This window comes from Opisthorchis viverrini (genome assembly GCF_000715545.1).
Source record: "Opisthorchis viverrini unplaced genomic scaffold opera_v5_457, whole genome shotgun sequence".
Lineage (NCBI taxonomy): Eukaryota > Metazoa > Platyhelminthes > Trematoda > Opisthorchiida > Opisthorchiidae > Opisthorchis > Opisthorchis viverrini.
This window is the reverse complement of record NW_008752120.1, coordinates 40,666-63,844: the sequence shown is the minus strand read 5'-3', so window position 1 is coordinate 63,844 and position 23,179 is coordinate 40,666. Positions and strand designations below refer to the sequence as shown.

The window sequence follows — 23,179 nt, the reverse complement described above, 5'->3', positions numbered from 1 at the left end:
GTTATTTAACCGAGCAATAACCGGAAAACTCGGTTATTTGACGGTTATCTTGGTGCAAATAGCCATATGTAAACCATAAAAGGTGGTCATTTGGCGGTTATATAACCGTCGTATAACCGAAAAACTCGGTCATTTTGGACTGCGTGTGCTGGTAGGGTCCCAGTTAGCACGCGTCCGCTGCTGGGTGCAGAACCTGTGCGGAATTAATGCAGAACTTCTGCACTAATTTTCGGCTTTTAAGCCTCGCGAGCTTGAGACGTTTAATAGACATCAAAGCTTCTTTATTTGTCTCACAGTAATAAAAAACCACACTACCCTGCATTTCCGTGTGCCTAGGAAATGCAAACGGTCAACCTATTTAAGTGGTTTTGTTTTACTGTGCGGCACCATTGCTCGCGGGAAGCTCTGCGTTCTGCTTGTCCTCACGTACGGCTGAGAGTGAGTTTAGTTGTGCTTTCATACTTTTTATTCCTGGCGTGTTTACGCGAACGATACCGTAAAAAATATTTTTCATTTCAAGTAACCGTCAATGTGCCCGAAATTTGTTCGTGTTGCTCGTAAAGGCTCTCCAAGAACAACGCTATATAGGAAAGTACGACAGGCGGTTGCGGCAAGTGGCTGTTTTCTTTGCCCGACTGATGAATGCGTTTATAATGCCTTTAGTCGACTATCTGAGGGTATGATTCATGATTAATCAGATGATAGGCTGTAGGTATGCCAAATTTGACCGATCCAGGTGATAAACTAGGCTGCGATTTACCACGCTGTTCGCCGGCGGTTTCCCCGATCCCTGTTATCAGGACTTTGTAGCCAGAAAGACATTCACCACCGCGGTCCCTGGAGAACCTTTAGGTTCCTGCTTTTTGCCATAAGGAAGCCCACTGCAAGTCGTTGAAGGGATCAGTCCGTATGTTCTGCTTGCACTTATATTGCTTTTCATCAGTATCCTTTTTAAACCATTCACAACCAGATAGAAATATTTTAACGGCTGTTCGTCGGATGGCGCGAAGGCTGAACCTACCTTTATCCGGTTTAGCCGTTGTGTTGGACGAACTCAGATACCTTTTCCCGTCTCTTCCGAAGGATCCACGGACCGTAATGAAAACCTCCCGTCGTTGCTGCATGCGACAGAAGGCAGGTGGAATGCACATCTACCTTGGATTGAAAGCAGGTTTGCTGCAACAGCTCCGTGAGATCCAGACTACGGTTACAAATATCGAAATTTAAATTGACGTTGACGGTATTCGGGCCTATAACAACTCGCGTACTCAAGTGTGGCCTATACTCTCCCGGATAATTTCACCCTTTCTCGGTCAGCATTTCGTCGTGGGAATATACTGTGGTAAGCAAAAATCCAATGATGCTCATCCGCTGATGTCTGACACGGTCGCTGAGTTGACAGACGTCTTGGCGAACGGTGTCTCCGGGATTTGCAATACTCATACCGTCCGTCTTCAGTGCATTATTTGTGATAGTCCTGCTAGGGCCTTTCTGAAGCAAGTGAAGGGACATACAGGATATTATGGCTGTGATTATTGTACACAAAAGGGTGTGCACATTGGTACACGATGAACGGCTGGTACGTCAATCCAGGCAAAAACAGTATATTTATGAATCGTATTACAATGGTTGCAGTGCAAAGAAACGGCTGCCGTCTGATTTTACAGACGGGTCGGATCGTGATTCCAGTGGTGACACCACTTTGTTTGCGAACATAGTCATAAGCCCACCAACTCCAAAAAGACTGTAGGTCCTCCCGCACCTACCAACTTTTCAATTTGTAAACTCCTCATTTTCAGATGCACCAATCCGACTGCCACGTTTAGTAGTCTCACTCCTGTTCGAGACGCGCCACCCGTCCCTCGTGATGCCCCGATGATATGCGGAACGTACGTTTTATTTCATTACCACCATCAAATAATCTATCAGCAGTTCCACGTATACAACACTTCCCGCCGTGAGCGATCCAGCACCACGCAGTTCTGCCCCTATCCCCAGGTTTTCTCAACATTTCACGTACTTTACTTTCTAGAACTAACTCTCCAAATTCCAAGGCCAGCGTAATTTCCCCGGATCTGGCCAACCTCATTCTCAGTGAGTAGATCACCATGTCTAAATAAACTGTGTTACAGAGAATTTAGAGAGGATTTACTCGTCGCTCCAAAGACTGCACATGAAGCTAGACGCTCTAGTACCCACTAGCAGTTCTGAGGCACTCAACGAGCCCCCTCTTCCGCTTTCATCCATGGATGATCTCCAAAAGTATGAGGAACATCTAAGAGATGGTCCACGCTATGCACAGCTGGTAAGTATTAGTTGTAGTCACGATTGTTGATTTCACAAAGGTGGAAAGGTGGCTCTTGCAGGAGGCTGGCGATGTACAAGTGTACCTGACCAACGTGCTTACGCGGACGTTGGCTCCAAGGCTGGCCGTACGACTCAACTGGCGCGGAATAAATGACAAAGAAGCCTTCGGGTCAACCAGGCTGGCCCAAGGACTTATTTGTAAGTAGTCAATTGTTATTTTATATTTAGTTAGTTGAATCAGTGTCTGGATGAGACTCAGTAACTACGTTCTTCATTACAGACGCGACAACTGAGAAATTTCCGAACACAAATCCGCGACAAGTAAAGGAAATCGTTCATCGCTGGCTGGAGAACGAACGGCAGAAAGTTCGGAAACGCCTGCAGAGAGCCACCAAGAGTGACAAATGATCTTCCCCCTGTATTTTTTATAATTCACTCATTAAAACATTTGTACTTGAGGGCGCTTATTGATATCCGGAAAGGTAATACGCCGAGCAATTATGTGGGGGCAGGTGGGTTATCACTTAGTGTTTAGGATGTTACTGAATCGTACTAGGGAAAGAGATAAGTCCGTATAATGGGCTATATTTGCGCTTCGGACGACTTTAGCTAGGTGCGAACTGGGTGCGGAAATCCCGGTACTGGGTACGAGTTTTCCGCACCCGGGTGCAGAAGTGTGCGGATATTTGCGGAAATTTCCGCACCCGGGTGCGGACATTGTGCGGAATATTGTTTTATTTCTGCACTGGTTTTGCATCCGGGTGCAGAAATCTGCGGAACTTGTGCGGAAATGTCCGCACCCGGGTGCAGACATTCTACAGAAATTTCTGCACCGGTGCTAACTGGCTTCCTTCCATTCACGAATATGTCTTTTCTCGTGCTCCCACTGAACGATCCACCATCTTCCAGTTTCAGCAAGCCAGCAAGTTAGATAAACAGACTTCGCTCATCTACCCAACACTTGAACATGACTTTTAGTTATCCAGCGCAATGAATATCCTATCGTTCTTGCGCTGTAAATGTCCTCATATCAACCCTTCATCACTCCTTAATTCATGCGCTGTGCTTGTGTGCCATAACGATTAAAATGCGTGCACCTCCCGACTTTTGTACAACCGACCAAGCAGAATGCGAACTTGTGCTTTATCTCGTAAACTGGCAATCACATGCGAATCGGTGGTATTCCGTGGCCTTGAAATTTTGCTCACTTGATCCTATTGGTTTGGGCAAAACATCACCGAAAGGTGAAGCGAAATTCGCAAATTTCGAAAATCCCAAAGTTTTGTTGAAATTAATCATGCCTTATTTCTGGTGGGCGAGGGCATGGGAGATTTTGTAGCACCGGAATTGTGAGTTCAGTAACCCCACAATGAAATTGAAATTTCGAAAGTTATGACGCGTCCCTGATGGACTAAAGCAATCAGACAATTAGACTGAGAGCACTCATTCAAACTTATAAGCTCCGTTTGTGGCATTTTGGGGTCTCAGCAATGCTTGGAAATCTTCCCACAATACTTCTCAACCAGGGGCATGGCTGCCCCAATAGACAATGAAATTTGGTGAGCTGCAAAATATGAAAGTAGATGAAATAATGAAATTAGATTTTTAGTTTAAGCACATACGAGACAAAATGAAATTTTCGGCGTAAAAGGTTTCATTCAACACGTGAAGCTTCTGCAGCTAAGAGCATTGTGCGGCTAATGGATCCTCGATCTGTAGTAAATCAAAGACTCCTGAAGTAGGATATCTGTTTCTATCAAGTTCCATGGTGAGCCAGAAAATGGCTCACACAAAGCCTTTGTTCTGAGCTCCCAGGGCTTCTGGTACGAAGCTTCTCTTGGAGTTTTGACAACCATGGTTCTTTCGTGTCCAGAGAAAGTCTTGGGTCTTCCAAGCAAATGACGCAAACGGATTATGTCTCCCGGATCTACGTTTTATTACGCATTAAGAGGGCTGTATGGGTGGACATGAGGAGCAATCCATGGAAAATGGGGAATTAGTCGGAGGATAACTTCGTTGTTGCTGCTGCTCGTACAACGGCAGCCTACACTATAGAAGCACTTTTGGCTTTGATATAATCCTGCAACTGCACCGGCGCAGTCACTTGCTGAGGCTTTGGATAATGTGCTATAAGCCACATTCGAAAAATGCTACTGTCTGCCGTGAAATTCTGAGGACTTCACTAGTCGATCGAGTAGCGATGGCGATTAAAACTGTCCAACTACCGACCCCTAGTTAGTGTCCACTGGAGTGTCAGTCTCCATTTAAGTCCCTCAAGACATTGTTTTGGGACAGATTCTGTCTCTGATTTACCTCAACGACCTTCCATAGGTTCTATCAGAGGTTCTACCATGAGGTTCTACCAGAGGTTCTACCATGTTTAATTTTCGCAGACGACAGAGTCCTGAGGTTTAAACTCCAGTGCCCTCAAAATAGATGTAGAGTTTGCAAAGCAGCGCCTGTTGGACTGGCACTTCCTCCTGAATGACGAAAAGCTCATTCGGGGGAGGCTAAAAACGCCTTTGTCGTGCATAGATGCAATAGACCAGAAGGCTTTACGAAGATAGCTACTATGTTTTTATCATGTCCTGCAATTGCCCTTCCTACTTCACTATAAAAAATTGGCTCAAAAACCGTCCACCGTTCTACGGATGATTTGGGATATCTTCTTCCGGAATGCTCGCATCGATTGCCAGCTTTTCTATTCGGCTTATTTCATATTGCTCCTCGAATATGTGCACCAAGTTGATTTCTCAAGACGCAAAGAAGGCCCAAACCTCATAGTGCGCTTCCAATCAGCTGCTCCGAAAATGGTTGCCGGTCCTATGCCTATGGACTATGAAGCGCATCCGGCCGTGCCTGATCTCTTTCTTCTTGGAAATTGTTGCCTCCGAAGAGATCTCATGTTTACTTATGCTCTTTATGAACAAGGTTTGAACGATAGGTTTTCACTGTTCACCCAGAGAACACACGGTGGAGACATGCTAAGATGAGTTTCAAGATCAGAGCACACGCATCCATTAAGTAACATTTTTTGTCATTTCCAGCATGAAGCAACCTCCCTACGGTGGTTGTCCACGCTGCATCTAGCATCCCGTTCAACTCACTTCTAGACGCTTCCCTAGTTGAGCCTTGGCGATGGCAGAATAACCTCCCCCGCTGGGAACATAAAGATCAATGCTAAGCCTTTTTTGTTAGTGTCTTTCAGACGAATTGGAGCCTCTGAACTACACGAACGAACCCGACCTGGGAAGCTTGGGTGAAACCCTCGATCCTGTATATCAATCCGCGGATCAGCGAGAGACTAAACTTAGCACCGTATCCTTGTTCTGCCCGTGAAAAGAAACCTTATTAAAGAGCCTAATTCTCGCATGCGTTTTCTACCCTACCTCGGGTTTAGTTTTTCACTCTGCTGAAACACAGTCTGCCAGACCCTGGTTTTCTACTGGGCTCTGGACTGACTTTGCTGATATGATTGGTCTAGATTATGCCCAATAGGAAGGTACTCTCATTTAGTCCGTAGGCGGATCACCCTGTGTTCATCCAACACACGTGATTTTCAGTCGTTCCGAGTTGTCTGCCTTGCCATCGTACTACAGATTGACATTACCGGTGTCCATCCGACCACTTGTCTGCTGGTTGGCTGGGCGGAGGGATCCTTGTTTGACTGCATAACCATTTATAGTTATGACTATCAACGGTTGTACCTTTGTGTGGTTTGTTTCGCAAGCGGGATGTTCATCGCCGTTTGTTTGTCGTATTTTAGGGTCCTTCAGGGTCCAACACGTCCCGCTGCTCCACAAACTCGAGTCTTACGGGATTCAATGGAAAATCCTTCGTTCCTATCAGACAGATCATTCCGAGTGAGAATAGGCTCGACCTATTCCTCTCCAGCGACGGTCTCCATTGGAGTTCCTCAAGGCTCCGTCTTGGGACCACTCGTGTTTCTGATCTACGTCAACGACATCCCAGACGTTCTTGCGAGTCCATGTTTACTTTTTGCAGACGACTTTTAAATCCTAGAGTTCCAATACCAGTCCCCTCCAAATGGATGTAGACGCTGTCAAGCAGTGGTCGTTGGACTGGCACCTTCCTGTGAATAATGAAAGGTGCGTTTAAGGTGTCGTTTGGAGGGGATTCAGCGAATGCCTTTGTTATGCATGGTGAAAAGAGACCAGAAAACCTCATGGGGATAGATGCCAATAAAGATTTGGGCATCTGGGTCTCCTCAAACTTGTCCTTCTCACTACACCATGAGAAATCGGCCCAAAAGGCATTCGCCATTTTACGGATGATCCGACGCACCTTCTCCCGTATTACTCGCATGGACTTCCAAATCTCGTGACGCTTGATCTCTTTCCCCTGGAGTGCCGTCGCCTCCGAGGGGACCTAATTCTTACCTACGCCCTGTTTGAACAAAGCTTGGCAAACAGGTTTTTTACCGTTTACCCAGCAAACACCCGGCGGGGACATAGTAAGAAAATCTTCAAGCTCAGGGCACACACATCCGTTAGACAAAACTTTTTTTCATTTCGGGTAGTAGCTGCGTGGAATGACCTTCCTCCGACGGTTGTACATGCTCCTTCTCGAACCCAATTTAAAGCACTATTAGACAGTTATTTATGCGAATCCTCGCGCTGGCGAGCATACTGCCCCGCGCTGAGAACATAAAGAGCAGTGCTACACCCTTTTTTCACTTGTGCCTTTCAGGTGAACGACAGCCACTGACCGACAAGAACAAAACCGACCCGGGAAACTTGGGCAAAAGCCTTGATCCTGTGTATCAATCCATGAATCCGTGACTGCATACTCATTTATAGTTATGACTATCAACGGGTATACCTTTGTGCGGTTTGTTTCGCAAGCAGAATGTTGATCGCCGTTTGTGTCGTATTTGCGCACGTTCCGGCAGACTTTAGTTCGAGTGCCTTCACAAAAGATTTTTATAACGCCGCGAGGCCGGTGTGACGGGCTAAGAGGTCACACCGATGTTGCTGGAGATTCGAATGCACAATGGGAGTGCTTAGCGCATCTGGGACTGAATTAGGTGGCTGGCATGGATTAGACTTGTTACTCACGGCCATGGGCGTACAATTACATTAGCTATATATGAGCAGCACACTGTTTCTCTGCAGTACCACCGGAGGCGTCTGGCCGCATGGTGTCCTCCAACGGTGGACCATCACGTTGATATCAGTTGACGGTGTTTAGGATCAATAACTGATTTCCAATCGTCTTTAAGCACGTTTGTAGATTCTAACCACGCACTCTTCCGGACTCGCCTATCCCTTTTCCAGGATCGCGTATGGTGCAAACAAATTTTTCGGTAATGGATAGGCTGGCACAAACGTGTGTTAGATGAATTCGATTGAGTCGTATTCTGGAATCTCTTCCAACTACACCGTTGGATGTGAATTCCTGCTGAACAAGACCGCCACCACTTTGAGAGTTTCACCTGTGGCACGGGGCCGCGAGGCCCGCTCAAGCACTAGATATCACACCGAACAGTGGCACTACTTAAATCTCGGAGAGATATCCCCGCCGGCCTCGAGCATAACTTGACCCGACGAATTATCGGACCTGAACTGAAAGTGAGCGTGCTTGCTGACCGTGAGGTTTGGAGGACACGGAAGAGTAAGGGAACGGAAAAGGCCTAAATAGCTGGGAATACCCGAAGACCATTTCGGCTGATCCGCACGACCGGACCAGGGGAAACCTTATCCAAATAATCAAAGATCAAAGTGGCGCGACCGAAAAGAAAGAAACACGACTGTTGAACCGAGAGCTTTGAACAGAAATTCTCATAGCCGCCTGCTGCCACTCAGTTTGACCCGAGAACTGTGATATAACCCTGATGGCGAACTAGGAACCTCCTACGGCTTTGGAGGTTCATGTCTGCATATGTTCTCTAAAGGGCTACTGAGTTTCTGATCCGGATGATTTCCGACCCTCAATGGTCAAAAATAGGGTTGAAGTCTTTCGAATTTCTCTCCATGTGTCCGGTGATCCAGAAACGATGACTCCTGGGTCATGATGTGGGAGTTGCACTCAGCCCTAGAGCTGAACGCGCTTTGCTAGATTGCATCCCATTAAAGAACTGTCCTTTCGCCGTCCGTTTATCCAGCTTAATCAAGCTTAACGCCTCGGCATAAAAAGCGATGCTTGTTTTTATTTTCGGCTTATGCCCCAATGGACTGCAGGTCTGATGCTTAGAAGGATACTTTCTGTCGAGAGTTATCTGGGCTCATTCGTCAAGCAAGAAGCAATGACGTTTAGATACTTGCAGGTGATACATCTACTCAAGTCGGTCGATTCGGAGTCTATGCTTGTCGCACGGACAACAGAGAGCGACTTCTCCAATTGTTTGCTGAGCATAAACTGTTTCTGGCTAGTATGAACTTTCTGCACAAACATTCACACCACGTAACCTGGCGGCCACCTACAAATCAACCATGGACCTAGTTGGATCACGTGGCCATCAGCCACTGGTGGAGAGTTACAATTCAAGATTGTCATTCCTCATGAGGCACACAACTTGATTCCGATCATGCTGTCTCCGGAGCATTGCCCGAATCTGGTGGGAACATCGGATCAGCAATGCTGAAGTACGTCGAATGGTATTCGGGAGAAATAACTCACCCTCGATAGATGAACTGATCACACTGCACAGGTTGCACTGGCTCGGCCACGTGCTGCGTATGCCAGTCGACCGGCTTCCTCGAAGGGCTCTTTTCGCCCAACCATGTGAAGGGTGGAAGAGAGCCAGAGGCAGCCAAACAATGACTTGACAGCGAAGTGTGAAAGCCATTACCAGCAAACTCAGCTGCGCTGGTCATTGCCGTCCTCCTGGATGGGGACCCCGAGACGGTGCAAATCAGTGGTTAGAGACATTGCCGACATGGCCCAGTCGCGCCCTCAATGGCGCTCGTGCATACGAACTATTGCCTTGAATGCATAGCTCCCTTCCAAATCTCCCCACTTGACAGCCCACTGATAGTGCTGGATTTATGCACCAATTTATCATCTCCCGCCTGCAATGCGCAGCTACCTACCCCTCCCCCCAAATCATTGGTGAACGAAACTGCGGCAGCTACAATCACTGTACGACAAGTGGTTGGTTATTACAGCTGACAATGATGATGCTGATCATGCTTTGATGCTTGCATGCCTGACATTCCCTTTTTTCCTCAGGCCCTCGCAAGTCAGCAAGAGGCATGCCAAAGCACCATCCTCGAAAAACTAGCATAGCTCAATGGTATCGATCTGTGCTGGTCGAACAACTCGCCGCCGTGAACCAATGCTATACTGGCAGTGAGCATGTGGTTGAAGCGTGGTAACACGTGAAATGAACTGTTAGCGGCGTTAATTGTTGTCTATCCGGTTTCTTCTATTCGACCACAGAACCACCGGATGTCGAGATCGCTACCCATGATTGATGCCAGGAAATCTATACCAGAAGGTAACAAGTACGATGGTGCGCGCAAATCGTTCGAACGCCAAGTAATGAACAGCCTAGGGGACCGAAGCTCCGGGAAATGGAGAAGACTTCTGCTACCGGAAATAGGTATGCCCTATACCAACCGATACGATCGGCTGGTCCTAGGGTAGGAGCGTCTCGACTGTTCCTGTCTAGGCTTGGGCAACGTGGTAATATCGTAGACGTCGCGCTTCTTTCGGGTGGCATGGCAGCTAGGCACCGAAAGGGTATTACGGCTGAACGATTATTATTATTAGGTAGGAGCAGTTGGGGTGTTATCGTCGGGTTTCAACCACTGAGCCGTCTCAAGCTCAATAGAATGAATTGTTCGTATTCTCAAAATTCCAGGCGTGTGAAAATGTACGGAAAGCTCCTGAAAAGCTTGTGTACACAAAGTGGTGTCTGACACAGATGCCCACTGTCCGTTCCTACTCAGTTTCTTGTTCGACAAGTTAATGAGGAAAACGCTGAGATGTCTTTAGAACCCTGGTGTTTGGATATCTGCCGACGAAAACCTCATTACACACTATATCGTTCTCGTCTTTGAACGGTGAAAGCCGTATATACTTTTTGATGAACTGATGAAATTTATCCCGTCCTGTGTCATGCGTTTTGCACCCACAAAGTCTAAAGTCATGCCGCTGGATATGCGGTCACTGGACACGCCTGCTACAATTCAAGGAGCGACACATCATCACTCATGTCCTCAGATGTGAGGAGCGAACAGACATCCTGTTGCGTAAATCGGTTTATAGTTTGGCTGTAGTCAACAACCATTCAACCTGGCAGTATCCCAGCCCTGGTGCAACCCTTAGGGTGGCATGCGACCGAAAGTGTGCTACAGCTGAACAAAAAGCAATGAAAGCCTCGTCGTCTGCAATTTACCCCAGTGGGCTTATATCTTGGACCAATGTGCACAAACAGTGTAAGAGGTTCCATTTCGGCAGCGATCAGATCATTAAACGAGAAGAAAGCTTAATCCCCATTTAAGATCTTCAGTGATTAGTGAAGTTTAACGAAATTATGTCCAAGTGTAATATTTGCCGAGAGATCACGTAATTCTGAAGACCTGAAGGAAAGGCGCATGTGTTATTTATGTTGCAATGCTAAAAGCAATGCCCAGAGGTAAGCCTTTCGTGCTGGATGGATGCCAAAGTAATCTCAGATAATACAGTAGTATAGGCCATCGATTAAGATGGACTACGGTTTCGGGAATTACTAGTATCAACAAGAGCTCGAAGTGGAACGTCACTGGCTTTCATATTGTTGATATATTCAGGTTTCGGAGCACTGATGCAAGGTAGTATACTTAAAACGGATAAGGTGCTTCCCAGACCAGTAGATCTCCATACTTTTTGGAAATGTCCTTTCTGTCTGCAATTATGCAGGTCACTTCTTTAGTTAAACATTTATGACGCGAGTGACAAGCACAGCTTAGAACAAAGATGAAGACCCCATACTAGCAACAATCATTTGTTCATGCGGACCTTGGTGGGTCTTCCGATATGATAGTGCAGGGAACTCGATTATTCGGCAACAACAACTACGACTGTTTTCGCGCTAGTTCGAGGAATTTTGCATGAGCATAGGTGGTTTTAAAATCCAGCGACTTTTGTTCTAATAGCTTCTGACAAATAATTTCCTAATGAATTCCACTAATAAATGCGTCCCGTAATGTTTCATCGCTATACTGTTCTGCACTGACAGCCGTAAAGTGGCAGTATGGTAACAAACTGCAAAGCCTTTGCACAAATTGACCAATATTTTGATCCGTTTTTCTTATAAGTATCCGGGAGATGCCGTGCGAATATTTCGTTTTTCGCTTGTACGTAAATTTCTTGCAAGGTTACAGTAGCTGATTCATAGTCCTTACAGTCTCTAAGCAAGCGGCAAACACTAGGCGCAACGTAATTGAGCAAGGTTTTCTAATGACAAGCTATGGAATCGGGGAAGTCCTCGAAAGTATAAAGCACGTGTTCTCAGATATGTGCTGAGTTTTGAGTATTGGATCGGCATCGCACCGTCCAGGACATAAGAATCGATCCATTGCTCGATGAAACTTTTTGGACGAATAGATTGTATTTGATTCGCAATGGAGCGCGGCGGCAATCAGGTTAAGTGGGGAAGTCTGAGGGAGCAGAAACCAGGCTTTATTCATTCGGAATTTTTACATTGTGAACCAAAACGAGAGAAAGTGATCTAACAATTAAGGATGAAACGCTTTGAGAAAACAGAAAATATACAGCACGCCGATGGTTGTATCGGTTTTGATGTAGCTCTTAGCTCCCGACCTGATAGTTCCCCAATAATAAGACAATAATATAATCGTTCAGCAGTAACACCTTTCCCGTGCCTAGTTGCCGTGCCACCCAAAGTAGGCACGAAGGCTGGGATACTGCCAAGTTGCCCAAACCTAGACAGGGGAATCCGAAAGGCAGAGGTCGGGTTCGAACCTCGGACCTTCCGGTCAGTAAATTCGCGCTCTACCACCGAGCCTTCTCGCCCCTGCTCGATTCTGTACCTGTATACAGCCACAAATGTGCAGTTTGTCTGTCCGCTTGCGCAGGGAATAGCACCGGCCGACGTGCTGACTGATTTGTTTGGAGTGCCGATTCGCCAACTAACTGTAGTTTTGATGCTATTGAAGACATCGAAAATTATTCACCCTCTTATCCATCACTAATTGTTCCGATACAGTCCAGGATATTCCAGGGCACAAATTGAACTCCTCAGTTCATACGAGACAATCTGATGTCCGCTTTCGTTTCGGCGCAATCTGCAATGAACATCATTTACAGCTCGACGCTGATCATCATTTTTACATTAGTTGGTACATGCCTAGACGCGCCGCATACTGTTTTGCTACCTTGGGTCCCCCTACCACTGAACAGCCGCCGGACCATATCGGTTCTATCCGATGCCTGTTTAAATCCCACGTCCTACCATTTTCCCTTAATCGAAACTGTAGCAAATGGCGCCAGGGTACCATTGCTGCGCGGGTTACAGTTGTTAAATTGCACTGACTTGGACCAATAGCGAGCCTTAGTACTAGACTGCTGATCATTCTGGAATAAGTATGCTCATTCACACCATAATGCCGTCCGATATAGATTTCCAGTGAATTTCCCGGGTAAATCTAAGAAGCGAAATCCTGTTTAGCGGTAAGCATAGCAAGCAAGCACACCGAAGCCTGCTGTGTGGTGCTGTGAAGGTGGCCATTTCAGAAAATATTAGTCGTGACTGGGAAGAGGTGTTAACCGTTGTGTGACGCTGGGAACTTGTTTCTGAGCTCGAACACACTAAACACTGGATCTCAGAACGATCACTGCCACTTCTTGATACAGGATGTCGTAGTCATCAAGATTGTGGTACAGTTTAGTAGGCGGTCTTTTACACATCAACTCAAAGCAAGTTTGTGTGTGGATAGAGGGCGCGGTGAAACCAGCAAGCTATTAGATTGAGGAATGTCCAAGAAAATGTTCCAGCTGAATTGTAGGACAGGACTTAGGAGAACATCTTTTGGTAAGCTAATCAAACATGATAACTGCACACAGTTTCAACAGGAGTTCGATTGATATTCGACTTCTGTACCTGTCTTCCATTAGGCCCCTTTTAGCTCGAGTCGTAGTCTGTGGATTCTGACCTTCAACGAGACCAAACAGATCCCATATCCATCACCTACAGGTGTTATGGTACAGTCCTTGCCTGCACCAATCTTGACTGCCAACCTAACGAGGTCGTGTTCTTCTCAGTGCAGATTTACATCAACTTCATCGGCGAACCTAAAGAAAGAGATCACCGTTCGTCAGTATAAAATGCTGCGATCCACAACTCAAAAATCCATTCATACCTTTGCGCTACTTTGCGAGGCATAGCAGAACCGAAGAGTTCCGTACCGCCAAGAATGCACGGAAGCTGACTCAGGTAATCCTTAAAGCCAGGCCGTGGAAACAGTCACTTAATGAGTCCTAAAAATCTCAATTCCAGCGGAGATTAGTGTTTGGATCGCCAAAAGGCATATCTACAACAGCTTGAACAGACTACTGCACATGCATCAGCCCAATTGGAGGTGCATTCTGTCAGTTCAGATGCTACTTCTTCAGACCCAGTAGCCATGTTCCACTGTCGGCTGATCCAACTTGAGAGATGCATTCCGCGTTCTATGCGAACAAAAAACTTCGGGTATCATCCCGTGTGACGCTCTATTTCACGTGATCACACAATGAGAGCTTAAGCAGGCGTTTTAAAACAAGCCTCAAAACACCATATTTTTCTCACCATACCTACATCACATGCCTAAAACACCCTAGTATAACGTCATGGCTATCAAAGCGCGCTCTCTCCAGCCGTATTCTCCAATGGCGACTCGAGCGTCGTTTATGCTCTTTTATGTATGTTCGGCCATACATTCTGGAGCTGAGCTAATCTCTTGTCTGTTTGACTTCCACCGGGCAGTCTTTTTTCGTGGAGTACTGAGTAAATAAATAATTGGATAAATTTCGAAGCGACGCTTCCTGCCGCTTCCCATTTTACACTTCCAGCTCCTCCTGTGCGCTTTACGTTGGCTTTATGTTTGGCCCCATTTCTGGAGTGTGGTGGACACTTTTTGTGAGCCTATATATTTAGGCCTCCGCGATGTAGTTAACCCGTCTCAACCCATAAAATTGCCTGAGGAATTAAACCTGCCACCAACTTACCAATTATTTTACTCGCTGCATTTTTTGTTGATTTTTTTCAGGTTATGTGCTTTTGAACCTCAGATTGTTGCTGCTACGGTTGGCCCTCAGGGTTTTCAGGTGTTCTGTACAGTATGGCCTCACTCCTGCCCAAAAATCAAGGCGACTTCGCCAAACGAGAATATTGGGATAAATTCTTCAGCTCACGAAAGTCCACCTTCGAATGGTTCTGTCCTCGTTGACTGCTTTAATTTGACTGTTCCGTTTCAGGTATGGAGATTTTGTACAACATAGCACGTTCTTCCAAAAATATCTGAAGAAATCGGATGACGTTTTAATTGTGGGGTGCGGAAATTCTGAACTGGGCGCCATGATATGCGACCGCATTGGTTGTGCCTCGGTGCTGAACATCGATACCAGGTACGGAAACCAATCTTTTCATCGTGACGTGATCTAGCGAAGCTCTCATTCGACAGATGCGTAAGCGTCACTGTCAGTCTCCCGCTGGTAATCGCCTGCGATATGAATGCATGGATGTGCTTAAGCTAACTGATTGCCTAGAAGCGAAGAAGTTGAATCTGTTTACTTGTGTCATTGACAAGGGAACCTTGGACGCAATCCACTCAGGAGATCAATCGGAGCGAACCGTTCGATGCATGTTCGATAACATTCGCTCTGTTTTGAAAATGATGGCTCGATATATCATTATAACTTTGGCTCAAGAACATATCATCGAAAGTGTCTGCACTTATTTCCTTCGAGAGTAAGTTACCTTCGAAGCGTTGTTTTCCCACTGTCCTCATAGGTCGCCGTCCAATCGAGATTGCCGTTCACTTAGGGAAAAAACAGAGGAAGGCACACCAACTATTGTTGACTTGCTTAGTCAAGTCACTTTTTGAGGCGACCGGTTCGTCAAACAACTGTAAGCAGGGGCTTTAGGTTTAGGATAGCTTATTCGGTCTATTCACGATGCATTGAATAAATTCAGGCCACAACGTCCCCGAAATCCTAAAACTTTGCTTGGTGAAATGCTTCTTGTCCCAGTGGTAACTAATCGATGAAACAATAGGTCATAGTATTTCCAAGACCGAGGCTAATGACCATATACAAGGCGCTCGTGCACAGAATCGAACCCGGTTCGTCTCAGTGAACGCACACGTCGAGGTTGGCTGGGCTACCTGGACCAGTATATACTATGAACCTAGCAAGCATATGGGTAAAGGGGACACTATTGGTTTCATATATCCGCTGCAGCTCTAAAGCTGTACATTGGTGATTCCTAAATATGCATGTATTTGTGAACTGGTGCGTGGAGTATTATAGGAAAGTGGGTCGAGACAACTATTGGTCGTGTAAATGGCACAGTTTAATAGGAATGGCTTTTGACCCCTCATATGTTGGCGGTTTAATCCAATACGCTTTATTAAGTAGTCGCTACACCTTGGTCATCTGCTCAGTCTATAATATTTAGATGATTTAAACTGCTTCATTGTAGAGTAGTTTCGCAACCGCTACTGTTGTAGACTCTGCTTTTGTCGCCCAAGAAGTCTACTTTTTGACATCCAAATTTTGAATAAAAAAGTTCCTAAGCCCGCATCGTTTCCCTCAGTACTTTTAGTGTCCGTAACCGCGTGCCTTTCCTTGCTATAAGTCTGGCGTCTTGATCTGTTCTTCGCGCATCTTCTCAGTTGCCGCTTCGTGCTGTTCGGTCGTTCTATCGGCAACTCTGGATCCTTCTGGGGGACTAGATCCTTCCACAATGCAGATTCGTTTTACAGGACAACTTAAATGTTATACTAATTCAGAATCTCTTTCGTACCCACTGAATTATCCATTCTGTAGGATTTGATCCTGTGGGTTTGCAATAACTCCAGTTTGAAATTGTTCAATATGATTATTCATGTAAGCTCATTTCTGGGCTATTGGCTATGGTCGATGTCACGCAGCTGTATTTCCTTATTCCGTTGGTAAAACTACTTGGTGCAGGCCACATCCGGAAGTGAGCAAGTGTTATTGTCTATCGTTGCTCTTTGGTAATTAAAATAGGGTGTTTTCCGGTGGACTGTTGTATCCACTTCACTGATGTCCAGTCAACGAATCGTAGTGGAATGACCCAGTGGTTAAAGCGCCAATTTACTGAACGGGAGGTCGGTGGTTAATCCCACGAGAATGACATGTACACAACTTTCGAGGGGGGTCTCGGTGATTCTTCACTCCCTACATGTACATAGAATTTTTATATAAAACGTCTAACCTTGATTGCTCTTGCATCTTCTTCCAATACATAGTAGTTGATGTCGTTGTTAGTGGTAATCCATACAGGTAGTTTTGTTAAGCGTTTATCTTTTTAGTGTTTCACATGAATATCAAATGGATTTCCTCCGATTAACTCGTTGAAGTCGCTCACATTTAGTTGGGTAGTTCTTGGTTCTTCCATTAAATCCAAAGCTTTATTCAGTAGGTTCATGAGGGAAAGTTGACTATGGTCTCCAGACCTTTGAAGTGTTCTGTAGATATCGTTTTCAGCTATTAGTTTCACAAATAGTGTCTTTCCAGTAGTTGTTGGTACCTCAGTTACTGATTCATCCTTTCTGTCAATATCCTTATTCACTATCTGTGTAATCTTCATCGGGAAATCCTGCTTGTTGATCTCGTTCACTTTGAATAATAGATTAAACCAGGCTTCTCCCTCATATGTGTCCCTCGGATGTTGGCTATCCCTGTTATGGTTATTCGTCCGTGTCCTCAAATCTTGATGTTCGTTGTTCTATCAATATCTTCATTGAATAGATGCTTATAGAGTGTTCAGTGGTTTCCTTCCATTGTAGTCCGTATTCATCATAGGTATCATCTTGTTTATTAGAGCTGGGTTCAATTCATTGAAACTCCTAGCGCCATAGACCTCAACCAGAATCCTCAATAGATCCCGTCTCCCTTTCCTGGTCATGTTGTTATGCTTCTGTCAGTACTCGACTGCTGATCATTCTTAAGTACATCTTTTGGATCTAATCATGCTATAGATTCTCGCCGGATTTTCCTGGTAAACATTTGAAGCAAAGCTCTCATTTAGCAGTCGAAGTTTTTTGAGCCGGGTATTGGACAAATCCTACTTTTATGGTGCCTTGAAAGCGGTCATTTTAAACAATATCAGTCATAACTTTGAGAAGGTAACTAACTATGCGCAACGGTAAACACATGGTAAGTGGTATTACCGAACTCTCGCACACTAGCCGCTGGATTTCAATTATCACTGCCATCTCTTGACTTTGTATCCTATCGGGACCACAGCACAATCCAGCGGGATGTACACTCGAACCAAGTTTGTATGTGGATATGCAGGCGGAATGAAGGCAACTACCGTCAAACACTGCTATACGATCGTCGTGCTGATGGACCTCAGCATCATTCTCCTTATGTGGTTATGAACCATACATGACGTAATCCCGGAGACGAGCGTACTGTCACCTACTCTAACTGCCCATCTAAAGTTTCCCACTTTATGAATGGCTCATGTCGACTGAAGTTCACAAAGAACGTTGTGTTAATCCCACTGAGGGCGTCTTTGATATGATGCTTTCATGTGTATTCCTGGTTATTGTTCCAGGGTGTAAGAACGTTGTTCTTGATCGTCTTTTACAGGTAATGAAGCTACTTGTGACAAGACCCTTTATTTCCCCTTTATTTCACTGTTTCAGGGCATTCTTTCTTGGTTTTATGTTAGTAGACACAAGTATTTATTACTAGTGTGTTGCCGCCCATGGTTAATAATAATAAGAAAAGACGATAGAATTTGCAACGTAATTTGGCCTGTTTTCTCGAAATATATCTGATCTGTGAGATGACCGTGAAGTGATGTTGCGTGGATGCCTGACAAGAGCAATTGGCGCGTTTCAGTGATTTGACAAGATTCTCTGCTTGCTTGTGGGAACAGTTCAGAACTCTTCTGGCGGCAAGTTGTTGTCATGGCAAACTCAACTAATTAAATGTTTCCTCTCTTTAGTGCTTTGGTTACAGGTTCAGGGAATTCGTATGGAAGCACGTGACAGTCACCTGTAGTTTAATAAGTGAAGTCCTCATGCTACCCATGGTCATGCCACACTGCATGTCATAAAATAATAAATAATCGTTCAGCTATAGCTCCCTTTTGGTGCTTAATTTCCATGCCACTCGAAGGAGGCATAAGGGGTGAGATACCACCAGGTTGTCCAAGCCTAGAAAAAGGTAGTCGAGATGCAAAGATTATGTTCGAACCACGTACCTTCCGGTCAGTGAGTTCGCGTCCTAACGATTGAGCTGTCTCGATCATCTTAGGATAAGGTATTTGCGTTCAATCTGACCTATTTCGATCGAGACTTTCAACATATTCTTCGAACCTCATTAAGAGTTTGCTACTCTTCGTGGCACATTTAAACGAAAATTTAACCGTATTTTATTATATGTGAATACTAGTGAGCACTCTGACATGTGCTTCTGTGTTGTCCATACCACTTGTTTTCTTCACTCCTGGGGAATTTGTCCTCACCATAAACCTACTCCATTTCCTTTCTCCAGATCAAATGAATGGTTAGTTAACTGCCATCAGCTGACAAGCAACAGACCCGGTGAGCGGGACAGTACCGGCGACGGTGTATTTGCTCTTCCTGTGTATGGTTTCGTCTTTACCAAATTGATGTCATCTCCTGACTTACCGCGAGTTTCTGTATATCCACTCGATTCTCCTAACCCCCAATGTCTTGGTGGTGGTGAACGGCACGTCCATCAGCTTGAGCATCAGCTACGCAGCTGGATAAACCAGGAGCAACACTGCAGCTTACTCAGGCACAACATAAGGTACATCAATCGCTTTACTCTCCCCATACTTTCCAGTATTCGCCGTGTTTAACTTGTTTTGTGTGGTTGGAAAAGAAGTTGTGCACCAAGAAAAGATACATTCATTCAACATCCGTGTTGACACGGATGCTTCACCGCCGTACAACCACAAAGATTATCTAATCATACTTAAAGCCTTAGAATGAACAGAAGAATTAAGAGCGGATGACGTATGGAACCTGGTACTGGTCTGTCGCAAGCATTCTGAAGTGTCTGCACCTCCAAACTCTCAGTCAGACAATATGGAAAGAAACTGATGACAAGAATACTACTGACGTCGATCAGCCGCCATTTTTTGCAATGTCCCTAGCTAAGCACAGGAGGCGCAACGCGGACCCCATTTTGGAAGACCTCCTGCACCGATAACGCGTAAACTCCTCATAGTTTCTTTCACACCCTCCTGCCAAGACATACATTGTTCACCTCATAATTTCTGCTACTCTGAAAGGTTCACAGAGAACAGAACTCGCCCCGGTAGGCTGTTTTTATATGCACAACACATTTCCGAGCCATCACACTTGGTGATGCTGGATGTTTTCCGAGATTAAGGTACCTACTGCACAGCCCGTTTTCTGATTACCTCGTAACGAATTCGTTGTTGCCATCTGACACCAGCAGCGCTTCTGAGGCATCGGTGGTCGAAAACCTGAAGACGCCTCAAATCATCAGTTCACAGAGGCCACGTCTCGCAATCATACAACAATACCGTGCTCACTGTATCCTGGTAACCTCGACTCTTTAGACCCAGTGATGACGTCACAAGTGATGCAAATTAGCAAACGTGATTCTGGCCTTTGAGATATGCCCAAGGACTTCAGACACATTTCCGTCTGCGTTAATACAACTACCGAGGTATATAGAATTCTGCATAACATCCAGTGATTCTCCTTGAATTGATGGGGTTATGTTTAGAGCTTAACTTTGCACCTTGAAGGTGCTAGGTTCATGCTGAAAGATGGTATGACGGTGATCGGTCTATTCAGCACGGCTTGTGTATCGTCTTGGTCTTCAAAGATAAGTGTGTTGTCGTTTGCGTACTCCAAATCGACAGTTTGAACACCGGGGTTTTTAAGACCTTCCAGCGTTCGCCTCATTATTTCATTAATGATGAACTTGAACTAAAATGGAGAGACTGGAGATCCTTGGAGAGCTCATCACACACCCACACACCCATAGGTATGTATATATAGGGATCGGATTATGTTCACAAACTTCTGGGGTATACCCTGTTGAGCAAGTGTTTTTAACAGCACTAACCAGTCGACAGAATCGAACGCACCCTTGAAGTCAAGGAATACGATGATTTGGGGTTGTCTGTACATGTGGCGTTGCTCTAACACCTGACGGAGTCACGGCTTTGTGATATGTCTACTCTGAGAACAAGGTATTTGCTATCAAGAAGACATCTTTCACAGTTTTGAATGATCCGCTCTTTCTTGTATTGGGGTTAGTCTCAGTGAGTGCCGTTGCGCAACTTAATGTCTCCTTACGGTTGAGCAGCTACCGGGCCAAAATGGTCATATAACCATAAGGTACCGATGGCGAAGCTATGTAATCGATTACCGATCTTTCTGAAGTACCTACGTCGATTTAAATTACGTCTTCCGGTTTAGGATTTTTAGGCTAGAACCAAATGGCGCTTTCTTCGTTTGACAGTCGAAAATATTTCTGAATGACAAATTAAACAAGCATACTGCGATGGTTTCAAAGCGGCTCCCTCAGATGACGTAAATCGTAACTGGTCAGCGATACGAGTTGCTGGCTGACCTTCGAAGCTCAGCGTACGATATTTCGGAGTGCCTTTTATCCCTTCATGATCGGAGTACAGTATGGCTAGACAGTTCGTTGAACGAAGCCTGTTTACGGATAAGGTACTATGACTTGAGCCTCAAGACGTGAATATGCTCGCAAGCACTGAACCAAGTGGAGAGTCCATGGTCACTCTGTTTGTCTTTTTTTTAAAGTCGCTCACTGAACAGAGCCTAAACTTTCATCAATTATCTCAATTTCACCGAAGGTTTACGGTTAACACTCTTCAGTTCCCATTCAGTGAACAATTTTACGAACAAATAAATGGGGTAGTCATCGATTCTCTACCGGGTTCAGTGCGTGAGGATGCATTCATACCCGAATTGGAAAATACGGTACTGGTCATTACAGTATAATCTTTTACCATCTGGTCTGCTTTTATGTTGTGTCGGAAACAATTGTTCGCAAAACCAGGCGTTATGCAGTATCTTGTGACAGCTACGTCGGTTTATACTGTATGATACTCTGGTTGATTCTGCTACTATTCTGAATGCCTTCAATGAGTCCCATTCAGGCATCTTTTACATGCATATCAGCTGCTCTTTCTTAATATGTTGCTGATCAGAACACAAGGTGGTTCGTCACCGAGGCACGTGCACCGCAAGCGAACACGGACGGGTCAGCCTACACTATATGTGCCGGTTTTTTGCCCTCAAACGAAATCGTGTATATTTCCTGTATGACAGAACAGTGGAATTCCGTTCGGCAACCACTCTGAATGAGGACATGGGCTGTGCAGCTATCGGACTACACGCAGTTCGTATTCAGTTGGCAGTGGGAACAGACGGATGAGGGCAGTAGATGAGGTATTGAAAACTGGTTTTATGAACAAATGGGTTAATAAAGATCATGAATTAAGCAGAACGTACAATCAACAATAGCGCGATCAGTAGGAGCTGAAAAATGAATGATGAGGCAGCATGGCTTTCTGGAAGCAATAGCAAGTCAGTACGAAATTCTGTACAAACGTATGGATACGGGCAGTCAGACATTGTAAATAGACCGTATACTGAGATGACAGTTCGGAAAATAGCCGGTACGTTTGGGAAGTGAGGGTATCTGTCTACAGTCGTTACTGACCGTGCGACGCAGCAGCTCGTGTCACGTCAAGTCGGAATGCGCGCTCAGGCCCGTTTAAAACAAATTTTCAACATAGCTTATCGGGTAAGATGCGATATAAAGGTGATACAAAAATAGGACCGCCGGAGGAGTCGAGTTGGCGCAGCGGATAGCGCGCTCGCCTACTATCCAAGGGGTTCAGAGTTCTCTCCCGGGTCTTTCCGTCGGAGCGCACTCAAAAATAGGTATAGTTGATACGAAGTTGCAAGTGAAAACGGGCAGGCAACAAACTCTTGACATAGGTAACTAGAAAGTGAGTGGACCTTAGCGGAAACAAAAAGTCCGGTGAACGAGCAGCCAGGAAGCAAAGCGGCGTTCTACTAAACAGGCGCAAATCACGCTAACAATTGGGGAATTAACCGTTGATTCGCAGGGGGAATCAACAGGCCGTTTAAAGTGCTTAAAGATGCTTATCCAGAAAGATCTCTGGTGAAGCACTTCAAAACGAGATTTCCCAAGGAAACTATTTTACGTCTCGTGAGGAGACTATAAACGGCTGCTACTACCCTACCATGCGTTTGAGCACTGTCTTCATCGGCCACCCTATCATCGCACATGAGTAAAAAGACGAACTTTCTTGCCACACCACTTCAGTGCCTGTGTTTGTTCGCTCGTATCAGGGTAGCTACATTGGTTGTCAAGCGCATGTCTAAATGCATGCCTTCTGCGATACATGAGAGACCAGGACAGAATGTAAATGGTTTATTTACAGCCTATATCCTAGACACCGGACATGGAATTGACGCTTTAACCTGTTTTAAGCCAATTTACAATGGACAAATCGCGGTACCAAATCTAACTAATACTTTCCATTGCAGAAGCGATTGGTCTTGATATTTTCGACCCAGGCTTTGTACACAAAAGTCGTTTTGTTCAGTCATTGAGCCTCGCTTGGATGTCGGATTCATGTGACTCACCACAT

The 23,179-nt window shown here is 45.3% G+C and overlaps 1 protein-coding gene across 1 annotated transcript in view; it reads left to right on the top strand.

The window, feature by feature from the left end:
* Positions 1–9,735: 9,735 nt before the first annotated feature.
* The window catches only part of T265_11202 (hypothetical protein), a gene marked incomplete at both ends in the record, with an annotated part of 35,364 nt that continues 21,920 nt past the window's right edge, over positions 9,736–23,179 (top strand). Inside the window, 4 exons of the mRNA XM_009177799.1 lie at positions 9,736–9,911; positions 14,523–14,730; positions 14,937–15,223; positions 19,012–19,290. Coding sequence (XP_009176063.1) covers positions 9,736–9,911; positions 14,523–14,730; positions 14,937–15,223; positions 19,012–19,290 — 950 coding nt within the window. The remainder of the gene's footprint in view (positions 9,912–14,522; positions 14,731–14,936; positions 15,224–19,011; positions 19,291–23,179) is intronic.